Source organism: Dendropsophus ebraccatus, chromosome 11 (assembly GCF_027789765.1).
Source record: "Dendropsophus ebraccatus isolate aDenEbr1 chromosome 11, aDenEbr1.pat, whole genome shotgun sequence".
NCBI lineage: Eukaryota > Metazoa > Chordata > Amphibia > Anura > Hylidae > Dendropsophus > Dendropsophus ebraccatus.
This window is the reverse complement of record NC_091464.1, coordinates 47487825-47500382: the sequence shown is the minus strand read 5'-3', so window position 1 is coordinate 47500382 and position 12558 is coordinate 47487825. Positions and strand designations below refer to the sequence as shown.

At 43.1% G+C, this 12558-nt stretch overlaps 1 protein-coding gene across 1 annotated transcript; it reads right to left on the bottom strand.

The window, feature by feature from the left end:
• Positions 1-210: 210 nt before the first annotated feature.
• NAGPA (N-acetylglucosamine-1-phosphodiester alpha-N-acetylglucosaminidase) lies at positions 211-11066 on the bottom strand. Its single transcript, XM_069944671.1, has 11 exons — positions 10909-11066; positions 6248-6730; positions 5535-5674; positions 5348-5456; positions 4215-4343; positions 3160-3365; positions 3029-3076; positions 2250-2378; positions 1430-1561; positions 1231-1312; positions 211-818 (listed from the first exon to the last, which is right to left on the bottom strand). Exons 1-11 carry the CDS (start codon positions 11034-11036, stop codon positions 677-679), a joined length of 1728 nt encoding a protein of 575 aa, XP_069800772.1. The 5' UTR covers positions 11037-11066; the 3' UTR covers positions 211-676.
• Positions 11067-12558: the final 1492 nt, after the last annotated feature.

The following is a 12558-nucleotide window of genomic DNA, read 5'->3' as shown; positions in this document are numbered from 1 at the left end:
AGCAGGGAAGACATGGGCCGGCTCCCGTCCAATAAAGTGTAGCCAAAAAAAAAAAGGAATGGATCCAGCTCCAGCCAGTTCATTAAAAAGTAAAAAAATGTATTGGAAAAACATGGTTAAAAAACATGGATATCCACATAAACGCTGTTAAAGGTGAATATTCATGTTTTTTAACCACGTTTTCCAATAATTTGTTACTTTTTAATGCACTGGCTGGAGCTGGATCCATTCCTTCTTTTTTGGCTACACATTTCAGAAGGTTACTAGTAAGTAGTTACTAGTATGCTTATCACCTTATAAAAAATTTGGCAATTTTACAATTATAAAACGCACAAACTAGCCCAGTGTTGAAAACTGAAAGCAAAGTCCATTCAATAAAATAAGGCAATGGAAATATTGCACAGTTTAAAAAATTCAAGAATACTTTTTTTTATATATAAATACTATACATTGCAGTGAATGTACTGTAATGCACTTATTCATTTCATTCACCCGAATTGTTAAGTGCGTACAAGGCACTAGACTGCTGCATAGCACAGCATGCATAGGTAATGCTGACTAATTTCAGCTGGATTTACCTAGACCTTACACTCCCAATTTCATTATTTCACGTGCTCACATCTGTATCTGGGGGATACAAGTCGCAGATTTCATACATATGTGGGACATCCACATTTCAATTCATTTCTTGAAGTTGTTGGTAAGAATATTTCCAATCCTTCTGGTTTCGTCTACAGGACCCGAACTGTCTAACATTGAACACAATGCTAATCACAAGTAGTACCAGAAGGGTACAGGTTAATGCTACCCATGTGTGCCTGCAAAACACAAAGATACCTGCATTAAAACAATGCAAAATAGATGTGGCAGAAATTATAATAAAATACAGGATAAGTTGAGATAATTTTTTTTGTTTCAATAAAAAGGGGGATAAACTTGCCCAACAATTTTGCAGCTTTCATTTCTCACCACTAGGAAGTGGGGGCTTCCTATTCTGTCTGTGGTGATAAGGGGAGGCTGCTGTGAAGGGATCTGTACAGAATCACAGCAATATGTTACACCAGTAGATAGAGGAGACAATAGCAGCTCCCTGTGGAATGACCTCTTCAAAAGTCATAGCTCTGTTGTTTAGTTTGCATTTTATACACATGTTGCATAGTATGCTTCTGTCAATTGATAAATTACATAAAAACATAAATTCCTTAATACATTATTGAATTAAATTCTTACTCGGCGAGGTAAGTTACTTTGGCATCAGAGGGTACAGCTTCCCACCAGAATGAGTGTAACACGGATTCCATGCAGGACCCAACTAAAACAATATTAGAAGAAATTTCTATCAATAAAACTAATGGCAGAAGGAGAGCCTGCTTACCAAGATGAGCAAATAAAATGACTGAAATTGGTAAAAAGATACGGAAAACCAAACCTTTTGATAGAAGTTCAACTGTCCTGGGCTTATTGGAAACATTGCAGCTCCCTGTCACTGGATGGCAGTAGCACTGTTTCTTACACTTGCAAACTTCCTGGCATTCTAAACCATAAAAGCCAAACGGGCACTCTAGAATAAAGATACAGGGGGAGATTTATCAAACATGGAGTAAAGTAAAACTGGCTCAGTTGCCCCTAGCAACCAATCAGATTTCACCTTTCATTCCTCACAGACTCTCTGGAAAATGAAAGGTGGAACGCCCCCAGTGCTCCTAAGAAGTTTATATTATATATATTTGTATAATATATTTTTGGCGGCACTTACAAGCATCAGAAGCCGGCACCAGTAAGAGGAGGTAAGCGCCCATCGGGAACCATTAGGTTCGTATGCACAAACCTGCTGATTGTTTTCCTTTAAACCTTCACATCTGCCTTCACATGTACATACTTATGTATATTTGAAGGCCATTCGTGCTCATATTATTTATTATAGACCTATCATAACGTTGCTCACATTGTCTTTTGTGCAGAATATAATGATGTTTTCTTGTTGAAAAATAAGTCACAAGTTAGACAATATAGACAATGAGAGGAAGCAGCAGGAATCATGCCCTTTCCCCTCCACAGAGTATAGCAGAAAGCCTTCTTATAAATCAGCTCAGACACTAAAACTACTTGGGGATCAACATTTGTTCTGCTGTAAAAACATCGTAATTTTTCTTTGCTGCTGTGAATGGTCACAAAGTGCTCAGAAGTGAAGCTTTATGTTATTATTCATGTCAAGTTGAGATGCAGTGTGGCAGAATATAAGGAATTACCTTCTTCACAGTACATTCCTGTGAATCCCGCTGGGCAATTACAAGTCCCTGTAACGTGGTCACACGACCCATTGTTCTGGCAATGACACACACCAGTACATCTATCTCCATAGTATCCATGGCTACACGCTGGAAAAGAAAAATGACATGCATATACTTAACAGAACATATTCACTCAGCTAGAATTCTTACGTTAATTTTAGATAAATATAGCTTAAAGGGGTTACCCGGACTTAGGAAAGCGTGGATGAAGCGGATCTTTAATACAAGATTTGCCTGTCAATCACCCCTTACAGCGTGCTGACAGATGACTAGTTCCTGGCTCTCTCCCTGCTTTGCGTGCATTTTACCAGCATAAGAAGGTACATAAGGAGCAACCCAGGACATGGTAGGGAAGCTCCTTACTACATCTATTAGGCACTGCTGGGAGCCTATTCAGCACAATTGTACCGATTGGTTCCCTTTAAGGCTATGTTAACTAGGTTATGTTTTATTGGACGCCCATCATTTAACAGCAAATAGAGGCCATTATTTTGAAAAAATGGCTGTTTTGCAATAATGACCAGTATTTGCTGAAAAATGACGGCCGTCCACTAACAATGTCTGTCATTTTGATGGTTTGTGAACATAGCCTGATACTTAGCCTCCCATATACGATACCCATCTACCTGTCCACGATCCCCATTTTCTTATTTTATCTTTTTCTCCACTGTTTCAATAGATTATGACAGCTCTACCATAAAAGTGGCTTTTTAATTATGTCTAATGATGTAGTTTACCACTGCTGCAGTTACTGCCCATCCAGCCAGTTTCACAAACACATCCACCTGTAGAAGACAAACGACAAGCCAGTATTACAAAGCCATTTCCAGGCTGTAGTAGGTGTGACTCCTATAGAGGAGATACATACTTGGGGTACAAGTCCCATGAGAACTGCAGTTTGATGGTCCACAGCTCAGAACTTCACAAGAGCTCCCCATCCAATAGCCTGTACAATGACAATCTCCTGCAACACACACTCCACGGCCTCCACAGTCTGGGGGATCGCATAAGGGTTCATGGACACATAGAATTGTAGACACGCTCCGGGGGCAACGCCACATTGGATCAAACAGACTGTGGGCACAAGTTGTTAATATGTTAAAATATATAACTATATGTCCTAAACTTAGCTTAGCTTTGAGCACAGCTTAACCCTTTAATGCAATGTTTACATCTATGCCCAAATTTATCAACCTGTGTGAAACAAAAACCCGTAACCTGCCCATCGCCACCAATCACAGCTCAGCATTCAGCTCTGGTAAAATCTAGGCTGCGCTGTGATTGGCTGCTATGGACAGTTATTTTACAACCTTGGATAAATGTATACATTGTATACTCAGTTACTTCTGTATGGCATACAACAGAATCCATTTGTAAAAGGACAATGCTATTTTATGCAAGAATAAAAAAGGAAATGGAAACCAATGCAAACACAAAATGCAGTGAGCCTTATATATTTCATTGACATGACTGTTGGGTGTGTGTGTGTGTATATATATATATATATATATATATATAATGAAAGAAAGTGATTTTCCTTTAATTCACACTGAATACATTTATGAACCACAGCGGCACCTCAAGATAAGTATATTTCCTGATTACTACTAGAGTATGCAAAAATATTCACAGTCAATAAATCAGCACTGTGGCATCTTGGCTAAGTCTATTATAGCCATATCATATCAATCAAGTTATTTTGCTGTGCACTTGTCATTTGGCTATGAATTTTAATGTATGGTTCTTACGGTACTTTCACATGGGACAGGTATGCTGTGGGGTTGTGTGTGGAAAAATCTACAGAATATCATGGCGACCAGCAAAATGAATAGAAGAGGGAAGGGTGGTTGCGGCAATGACACGGATCACAGAAAAATTCTGTTTGAAAACCTGCTCTTTTTAATCTAAAATATTCATACACACCAGTGATCGGATGGATAGCTGGCAAGTGTTCCATCAATAACCAGAGTAGCCGATCCTCCACCATCCATGTTTATAGCATTAACAACTCCTTGTTCCTTTAGAAAATCAGCCATCTCCCACAAGTTCATACTAAAGAATGAAAACATTTCACATCACCACATAAAATATGAATCTGTCTATTTATACACTGATCAGCTATAACATTAAAATCTCATGCCCTCAACTTATTAAAGTGACTCTGTACCCACAATCTGACCCCCCCAAACCACGTGCACCTTCGGATAGCTGCTTTTAATCCAAGATCTGTCCTGTGGTCCGTTCGACAGGTGATGCAGTTATTGTGCTAAAAATTTACTTTTAAACTGGCAGCTCTGTGCCCAACGGGAGTGGCCTGGATTGTGTATGCATTAGGCTGGCACAACCTCTCCGTCCCTCCTCCCCACCCTCCTCATCATTAGGAATGCTCCAGGCAGATTGTCTCCTATTCCTCAGCTGTGTCAGCCCGGCACATGGGCTGGATTGTTAAGGACCTGTGCAATGTTCAGCATGGAGAGAATGTTCCAGTGGCATTCCTAATGATGAAGAGGGTGGGGAGAAGGGACGAAGGGGTGGTGCAAAGTTAGGGCACAGATACTCCCGTAGGGCACGGGGCTGTAAGTTTAAAAGTTGTTTTTAGGACAATAACTGCATCACCTGCCAAACGAACTGCAGGACAGAACTTGGATTAAAAGCAGCTATCTGAAGGTACAAGTGGTTTGGGGGGTCAGATTGTGGGTAGAGTCGGTTTAAAACTTGAAATCCACAAGACTTTTGAAAGCAACCTGTGGTGTCTGGCTCCTCAATGTTATAAAAATCTTAGTGTAAAATAAAAGGTTCGCAACACATCCTGTAAAGGGGAACTGTCAGCAGGTTAGACGAATGTAACCTGCTGATAGCCCCTTCTAACTCCCGGGACGCTGACGAGGAAGGTAAGTGTGTTACTTGTGAGCGAACGTGTACTATCACCACATCTTCCATATGTATCAGTGACACACAAATCTGATTTACTTTTTTATAAGTGAATAAAAAAAAATTATATAAGACCTGAAGGTAAAGTTATTACTGTTAACATGTTGCCAACACCAAGGACTTACCCTCTGGCTCCAGTTTGGCCATCTACATGGAATAGAATAAGTCGGCCATCTTTATCATGACCAATTGCTGTTCGAGCAGAGGTCACATTCACAAAATAATCAAAAGTACCTATGGAAAAAAATAGATAAATTATAAATGTCTCAACTCCATTCTCCATTCTTATGGCAAGGAAAAGTGTGCACCTACCAGTATTCTGGGTCTTGTCACATTCTACTTTCTTGCTCTCTTCAATGTACACTTGACCATTGCGCAGCAGCCACACAACTCCACTCACTAGCTGCACAAAGGGGTTCTCGGTGTTCAGCACCTCCTCTTCTGATAAATAGCTGCAAAACAGGTAGGATCACTAAGAGCAATTACTTCTCATCCTACATGTACATCCACCTACAAAGGGGCTTATGCTTATCGATGCAGGTCACGTGTGACTCACTTATAATATTATGGAGGAGCAGGCAGGAACACAATTACAGAGCTTAGTTACTCAGTGACTTTATTCCAATCCGTGTTATTGAGTGGCTTATAGATTTCACCATAGTGAAATAGCCATCCAGAAATAGTGTTGTAACCTGATAAATTTACAATTCTGTGAAATATGAGACATGTTTTCTTTTTCTTATCACAATAGCAGAATACTAATTTCTATTTATTTTCTCCTGTAATGGTACAGCTGGATAATTTATGGCCAGTGTTGGTGGCCAGGATGTCAAACAGCCAAAGTCCAATTGACATTAATAGGAGGTGCAGAAACAATGTAGCACCATGAGCTATACTGTAGGCTGCAGGGGGCCCCCAAGATAAGGGCAGCTGGTCCCATAGGTGAAACCCATCTGTCAGACATTTATAACAAACCATGTGGAAATGCACTAAATGTCTGAGATGAGAATAAGTTGAGTACTCACCCAAAGACCATGGTTCCATCTGCCTTGATGCCAAACTGTGCATTTTGGACCCCTCTGGAATTATGTGCCATTCTGCCATTACTTACAACATTGCCGAGACACTGCCTAGTGTCAGTATTAAAATATCCTCCATTTTGGGCAACAATGCATTTTCCATATTTCACAGTGTCTTCTACAGTTGCTGTCATGTTTCTACCACAACCCCCAGGCTCACCAGGTTCCAGCACAGAGAAAGTCCTCAAAGGATTAGTTACAAAAGTAAAGTGGCCATGAACAGTCTTTTTCATGTCACCAGGTAGGATGGATATAAACGATCTGGTGGTGGCCACTGAGCGGATGGAGTCATTGTTACTGGGCGACATTTCATGTGTTGTGTTTCCATGAGTTAGAGGCAGGCAGTCCCTGGTCTCCCGATGACTGCGGCTTGGACCATGCGTAGAAGGGGTGTCATAGGGCTGGAGCAGATCATCCTCCATGGAGGTCCTAATACAGAGCAAATACAAGTTATAGCAGTTTCTACTGAAGTGGGTGTGTACAAGGCCTCGGTTTAATACATACAATAAATTGATCAAGTTGCCATCTGCCAACCAATAGGGTCCCATTGTGATAAAGTATATACATAATTTAGCCTTTTTTTTTTAAACAACATACTGTTAATTGGAATATTTTATCTATTGTATCCATATATTCTCCAGGTATTTTTTTCGGAGACATTTTTCTCAAAAAAAACAAAATATCACTGCGACCAGATATTAGCAAGTTAAAGCGACTCTGTACCCACTTAGTGCCCCCCACAACAACTCATACCTTCCTGTAGCTGATGATAAGTTCTTGCTGGTGGTATGTTTATCATCGCTGGTGTCGCTTTCCAGTGCCCGAAAATCATACTTTACTGTAGCTGGAACCGTGTCTAAGAGGCATGGCCTAGAGCGATCGTGCCCTAGGCCAGCACCGCCTGTGTGGTGGTCTTCTCTGTCTCCCCCGCCTTCCGCTCCGCCTGCTGACCGCCCTCTGTCCAGCGCCCAGTCATCGCATTGATTGCGCATGCACCGCCTCGTAACCCCCCCACGCTGACGCAATGACGTGTTTGGGTCACCGCCGCCTCTCAGGTGTGGCCGCACAGCGCCATCCCCGCCCTGTGTTTCTGAAGTTCCTGGCCTTTCCCCGCCTCTCTTGCCTGTCCCCGCCCCCCCCCCCCCCCCCGCATACCATGGTGCCGCCTGCTGTCATCATCAGCTGGTCTTCTTCCACGCGCGCACAGTGATGCACGCGGCTAGTCTGAGAAAGCCGGAAGCATCACTGCGCATGCGCGGCTTGGGAGCGCAATGGCGCATGGGCCAGGAAGACGACCAGCTGATGATTGCAGCGGGCAGCACTATGGTATGCGGTGGGGGGGGGGGGGGGGGCGGAGACAGGCAAGAGAGGCGGGGAAAGGCCAGGAACTTCAGAAACACAGGGCGGGGATGGCGCTGAGCGGCCACACCAGAAGGGCGGCGGTGACCCTAACACGTCATTGCGTCGGCGCCGGGGGGTTACGAGGCGGGGCATGCGCAATCATTGCCATAACTGGCCGCCGGACAGAGGGCGGTCAGCAGGCGGAGCGGGAGGCGGTGGAGACAGAGAAGACCACCACACAGGCGGTGCTGGCTAGGGCACGATCGCTCTAGGGCACGATCGCTCTAGGCCACGCCTCTTAGACACGGTTCCAGCTACAGTAAAGTATGATTTTCGGGCACTGGAAAGCGACACCAGCGATAATAAGCATACCATCAGCAAGAACTTATCATCGGCTACAGGAAGGTATGAGTTGTTGTGGGGGGCACTAAGTGGGTACAGAGTCGATTTAACTAAAAAATTCATAGCTTTTTTCGCCACGGCTTTCTCTAGCTATGGCCATTTTTTTCATCTAGTTTGTAGTGTTTTTTCTCCTGTAGGCCCCTAAACCTCTTGTGGTAAATGTGTGTATGTTTTTGTGCTTGTTTTCTGCAATAGAAATCCTTAAATCATATCCCTGAACTTGCTGGATATTGTCTTTTTTAAACCGTACTAACTATGTAATGAGATATAAAACCCTGGGAGGCCTCTATGTCGCAAGGGTCTGACCTCTTCCCACCACCCCCTTGCCCCTCGGTGAGAGAGGTGCAGATCGGTTAAAGGTCACACATTTTTGCTCAAACCTCTAGGTGTATGTTGGGAGCAAATAAGATCTAAACAGGGTCCAAGGACACAGTGACACATATACATCAGTATTACACACCCAGTGGCTCCTCGGCTGTTGCAAAACGAAAACTCTATCACAAGGCTGAAGTTGGTTCCTTTTTTTGCCAGTTTCTTACTTGGGGCTAAAGTTGGTTTCTTATTCAGCAGTTTTCTATTCAAAGGATTTTTCTTTTTTTGTTTTAGCAATTATTAATCTTACAGAAAATGTTTAATATTCATAACCTACCATGAGGGGATTGGTGATAAAAATGGCCAAAAGGTCGCCACGGTTGGCATAAAAATGGGCATCAAAGTAAAAAAAAAAAAAAATGATTTAAAAATAACATTGACTTTGAGCCACTGATCTCACACAGCGTACACACATAGAGGGATGCCCCGCATCACATCTAAAAGAGTCCAGCCTGGCCCAAAGTGGTTCTCGGTGTAAAAACTGGCATCAAAGTAAGCAGACGGGCATTTTTTCCAGTTAATAATGATTATGAACTTTAATGTTCATAATTATAATAATTATAAGCGGTGGTGATACAGAGCTCTTCATGAATTGTAGTGAAAATGTTAGTAGATGTTTTATTTCTTTCAAGTTCAGTGTTGACAACTGTCAGTTTTCATTTACCGTATTTTTCAGACTATATGACGCACCTTCAATTTTAGCCTGCTAAACCATCTAGGTTCACATATAAGGCACACCAGACTATAAGGTGCACCGCATTATAGTGTATAAGTTTGAACGAACGAAAAACGTAAGTCACCTGCTGATCACAGTACTTACTGAGGCTCCTTACTATGTCACCTGCTGATCACAGTACTGTATTTACTGAAGCTCCTTACTATGTCACAGTACTGAGGCTCCTAACTATGGTGGCCGTAATGCACCATGCAGGATAGGCAGAATTCTGCCAGCGAGTCCCGTTGGCAGAATTCTGCATGGAGCATTGTGGCCACCATAGTTAGGAGCCTCAGTACAGTACAGTGTTGCTCTATAACCTCCGGCCACTAGGTGGCGCTATTGAATGAAAGTCTATGCCTGAGCCTGTATCCGGGCTGCGGAGAGCGGGACAGCGGTACAGTGCTACAACGGGAGAGTGGGACAGCAGGACAGGCCTGCGGAGCCATGGGCCGGGAGTCCAGGTGAGGGAGATGTGAGCTCAGCAGCCTATCTGCGCCATGGAGACCGGAGCTGTCCTGGTCCATATATAAGGCGCACTGGACTATAAGGCGCACTTACAATTTCTTAGAAAATCATCGTATTTTAAGTGCGCCTTATAGTCCGAAAAATACGGTAATTTCCTGAGGGGCCCCCCTCTGTGTATTATCAGTGTGAGATCAGTGGCCCAAACTCATTTAGCCCTTTGAAAACACCTGTTACTTATTCAAATTAGGAAAAAATACCTGTCTGCCCACTTTGATGCCAGTTTTTATACCCAGAACCACTTTGGGCCAGGCTGGACTCTCTTGGATGTGATGCGGGGCATCCCTCTCTGTGTGCTGGCAGTGTGAGATCAGTGGCCCAAAGTCAATGTTATTTTTAAATCATAATTTTGTGTTTTTACTCTGATGCCCATTTTTATGCCAACTGTGGGCTCCTTTTGGCCATTTTTATCACCAGTCCCCTCAGGGCAGCTGACTTACGGTAGGTTATGAATATTATACATTTTCTGTAAGAATAATAGCTAAAACAGGAAAAAGAAAAATCCTCTGAATAAGAAACCAACTTCAGCCTCGTAACTCTATCCGGGCACAATGGGAGTTGTAGTTGGATAGTCAGTTTGGGGACAACACTGATATATAAGATCAAAGGGAATTTAAAAAAAATCCATAATAGGAACAGGTGATCTATGTCTGGGATGGTCTTGTAGGGAGGTGGTGTCTATATGGGAGGGTCCACAGCTCTTATACACACCACATGACTCATATTTAACTGAATACAACAAGAAGCTATCCTGACGTACACTGTGCCATGTCCATAGGGCTGACTACACCTTAGCAGTACACATTTTACTTATGCAATAAAAAAAAAAGTGTGCTCTCCTATATTAGCCTGCCCCAAAAAATGTATGAGACCCAAGGGACAGAGGGAGAGTAAAAAACACTGACTAATGGGAATAATGTGTAGGACAGCCATAGCAACCAATCACAGCTCAGCTTTTATTTCTTAACAAGCTCTGGTAACATGAAAGCTGGCCTCTGATTGGTTACTATGACTTTTGCTGGTACTCTGACCTACAGTATAGGAGCGGCATAAAACTGATGATATATATATATATATATATATATATATATATATATATATATATATATATATATGTATATATATATATATGTTAGTGTCTATCTCACACTATAGAGCACTTCCTAGCACTTTTAATAAAACCAGAGTCTCCATCCCCCAGCCTCTACAGCAGTTACGTAAGTTTAGCACGTCAGCTCCCTCCTCACTGTACCTGGCGCTGACAAGAAGCCAGCAATGTAGCAGTATCGCTATGTGCAGCGGCCGCCATGGAGGACCGCTCCTGTACCGCGGACATGGAGGCGATAGAAGCCTGTCTCTTCTGCTCCGGAGCGCCGGCATATTGCATATTACCTTCCCGGAGATCACATGACTGCTTCCTGGATGACGTCAGTGTCACGTGCCGCTGTCCCGCTCTTTGGCCGCAGAGCTACGTTCCTGTCACGTGATGATTATTATGATACATATATTCCTTATCTATCCTAACAATTATTCTCCTTACATGTTCAGGGGTGAGGGACCTTCGCCTTCCAGCTGTTGCAAAACTACAATTCCCATCATGCCTGGACAGCCGAAGCGTTAGCTTCGGCTGTCCAGGCATGATGGGAATTGTAGTTTTGCAACAGCTGGAGGGTCGTAGGTCCCCCATCCCTGAGCTAAAGCTTCAGTCTCTATTTATGCTTTAGTGAATTACATAGGAACAATGCAGATGTGGCCAAGCTCACCAGGAAGGCTGAGACACCAGTGCAGGGACAGGCCATAGGGCAGGGATGGGGAACCTTCAGCCCTCCAGCTGTTACAAAACTACAATTCCCATCATGCAAAGCTTTGGCTGTCCAGGCCTGATGGGAATAGTAGTTTTGCAACAGCGGGAGGGCAGAAGATTCCATGCCATAGGGGAATCAGCCTCAGGCACATAACTATGAAGACTTCTAGGGGGTTCCTAAGTGAAGTGTAATATTTATTCAGAAACATTACATTTATATAGGTGGTCGGGCATATGAGGCTTTCTTGGTTGTCACCCATGATTGAGGGCGATTACCCTGCCTCAGTGTGAACTGGCCCTAACAGCTGAAAAACGTCCAGTTTTACTGTGTATTAACAAAGCCTGCGCTTGCGTTTTAAAATTTTGATGTGGGAGAGTCTGATTTGTCAGGGTAGCAATGTTCACAGTATAGGGGATGCAAAGAAATCTTGGAGACAGCTGCACGATGAGCAGTACACCTTTATATGTGCTTCGCCACCTAAGGCCCCCTTCACATGTCCATGTCAGTTTTTACTGTCAAGAAATCCTGACAGTAATCAGTGTTTACAGTTAGAAAACCATCAGGAAAAAAAATGTATTGTAGTGTCAGTATATCTGGACACTTTCCTGGTATGCATCAGGAAAGCATCAATATTTCTGGATGCTCCTGTACAGCAGGAAGGGTAAATCACATATCAAAAGAAACTGGCTACACACAGTGTATTAACAGACAGCTAGAGATGAGCCAACCAGGTTCGAGTCGATCCGAACCTGAACTTTCGGCATTTGATTAGCTGGGGCTGCTGAACTTTGATATAGCTCTAAGGTTGTCTGGAAAACATGGATACAGCCAATGACTATATTCATGTTTTCCACATAGCCTTAGGGCTTTATCCAAGTTCAGCAGCCACTGCTAATCAAATGCCGAAAGTTTGGATTTGGATGGACTCGAGCATGCTCCAGGTTCACTCATCTCTACAGCCAGCCAGTAATGTTGTTTACCTGAGCGTCTCAGAAAGGAAAGGGGGGAAGAGGATGTTGAAAGCAGAGAGGACTTTTATGTGTTCAGCAGAAAACAACAGCTCAGAACTAAGGCAAGGAGACAGAAAATGTAGTGAC

Excerpts from the sequence above, each read along its gene's own strand:
- NAGPA (XM_069944671.1), bottom strand. The coding sequence starts at position 11,036 with ATGCCGGCGCTCCGGAGCAGAAGAGACAGGCTTCTATCGCCTCCATGT. Across the intron at positions 6,731-10,908 it reads TGGCTTCTTGTCAGCGCCAG|GACCTCCATGGAGGATGATC; the intron begins GTACAGTGAGGA and ends GCTCTGTATTAG. Across the intron at positions 4,344-5,347 it reads GGCCAAACTGGAGCCAGAGG|TATGAACTTGTGGGAGATGG; the intron begins GTAAGTCCTTGG and ends TTCATTCTTTAG.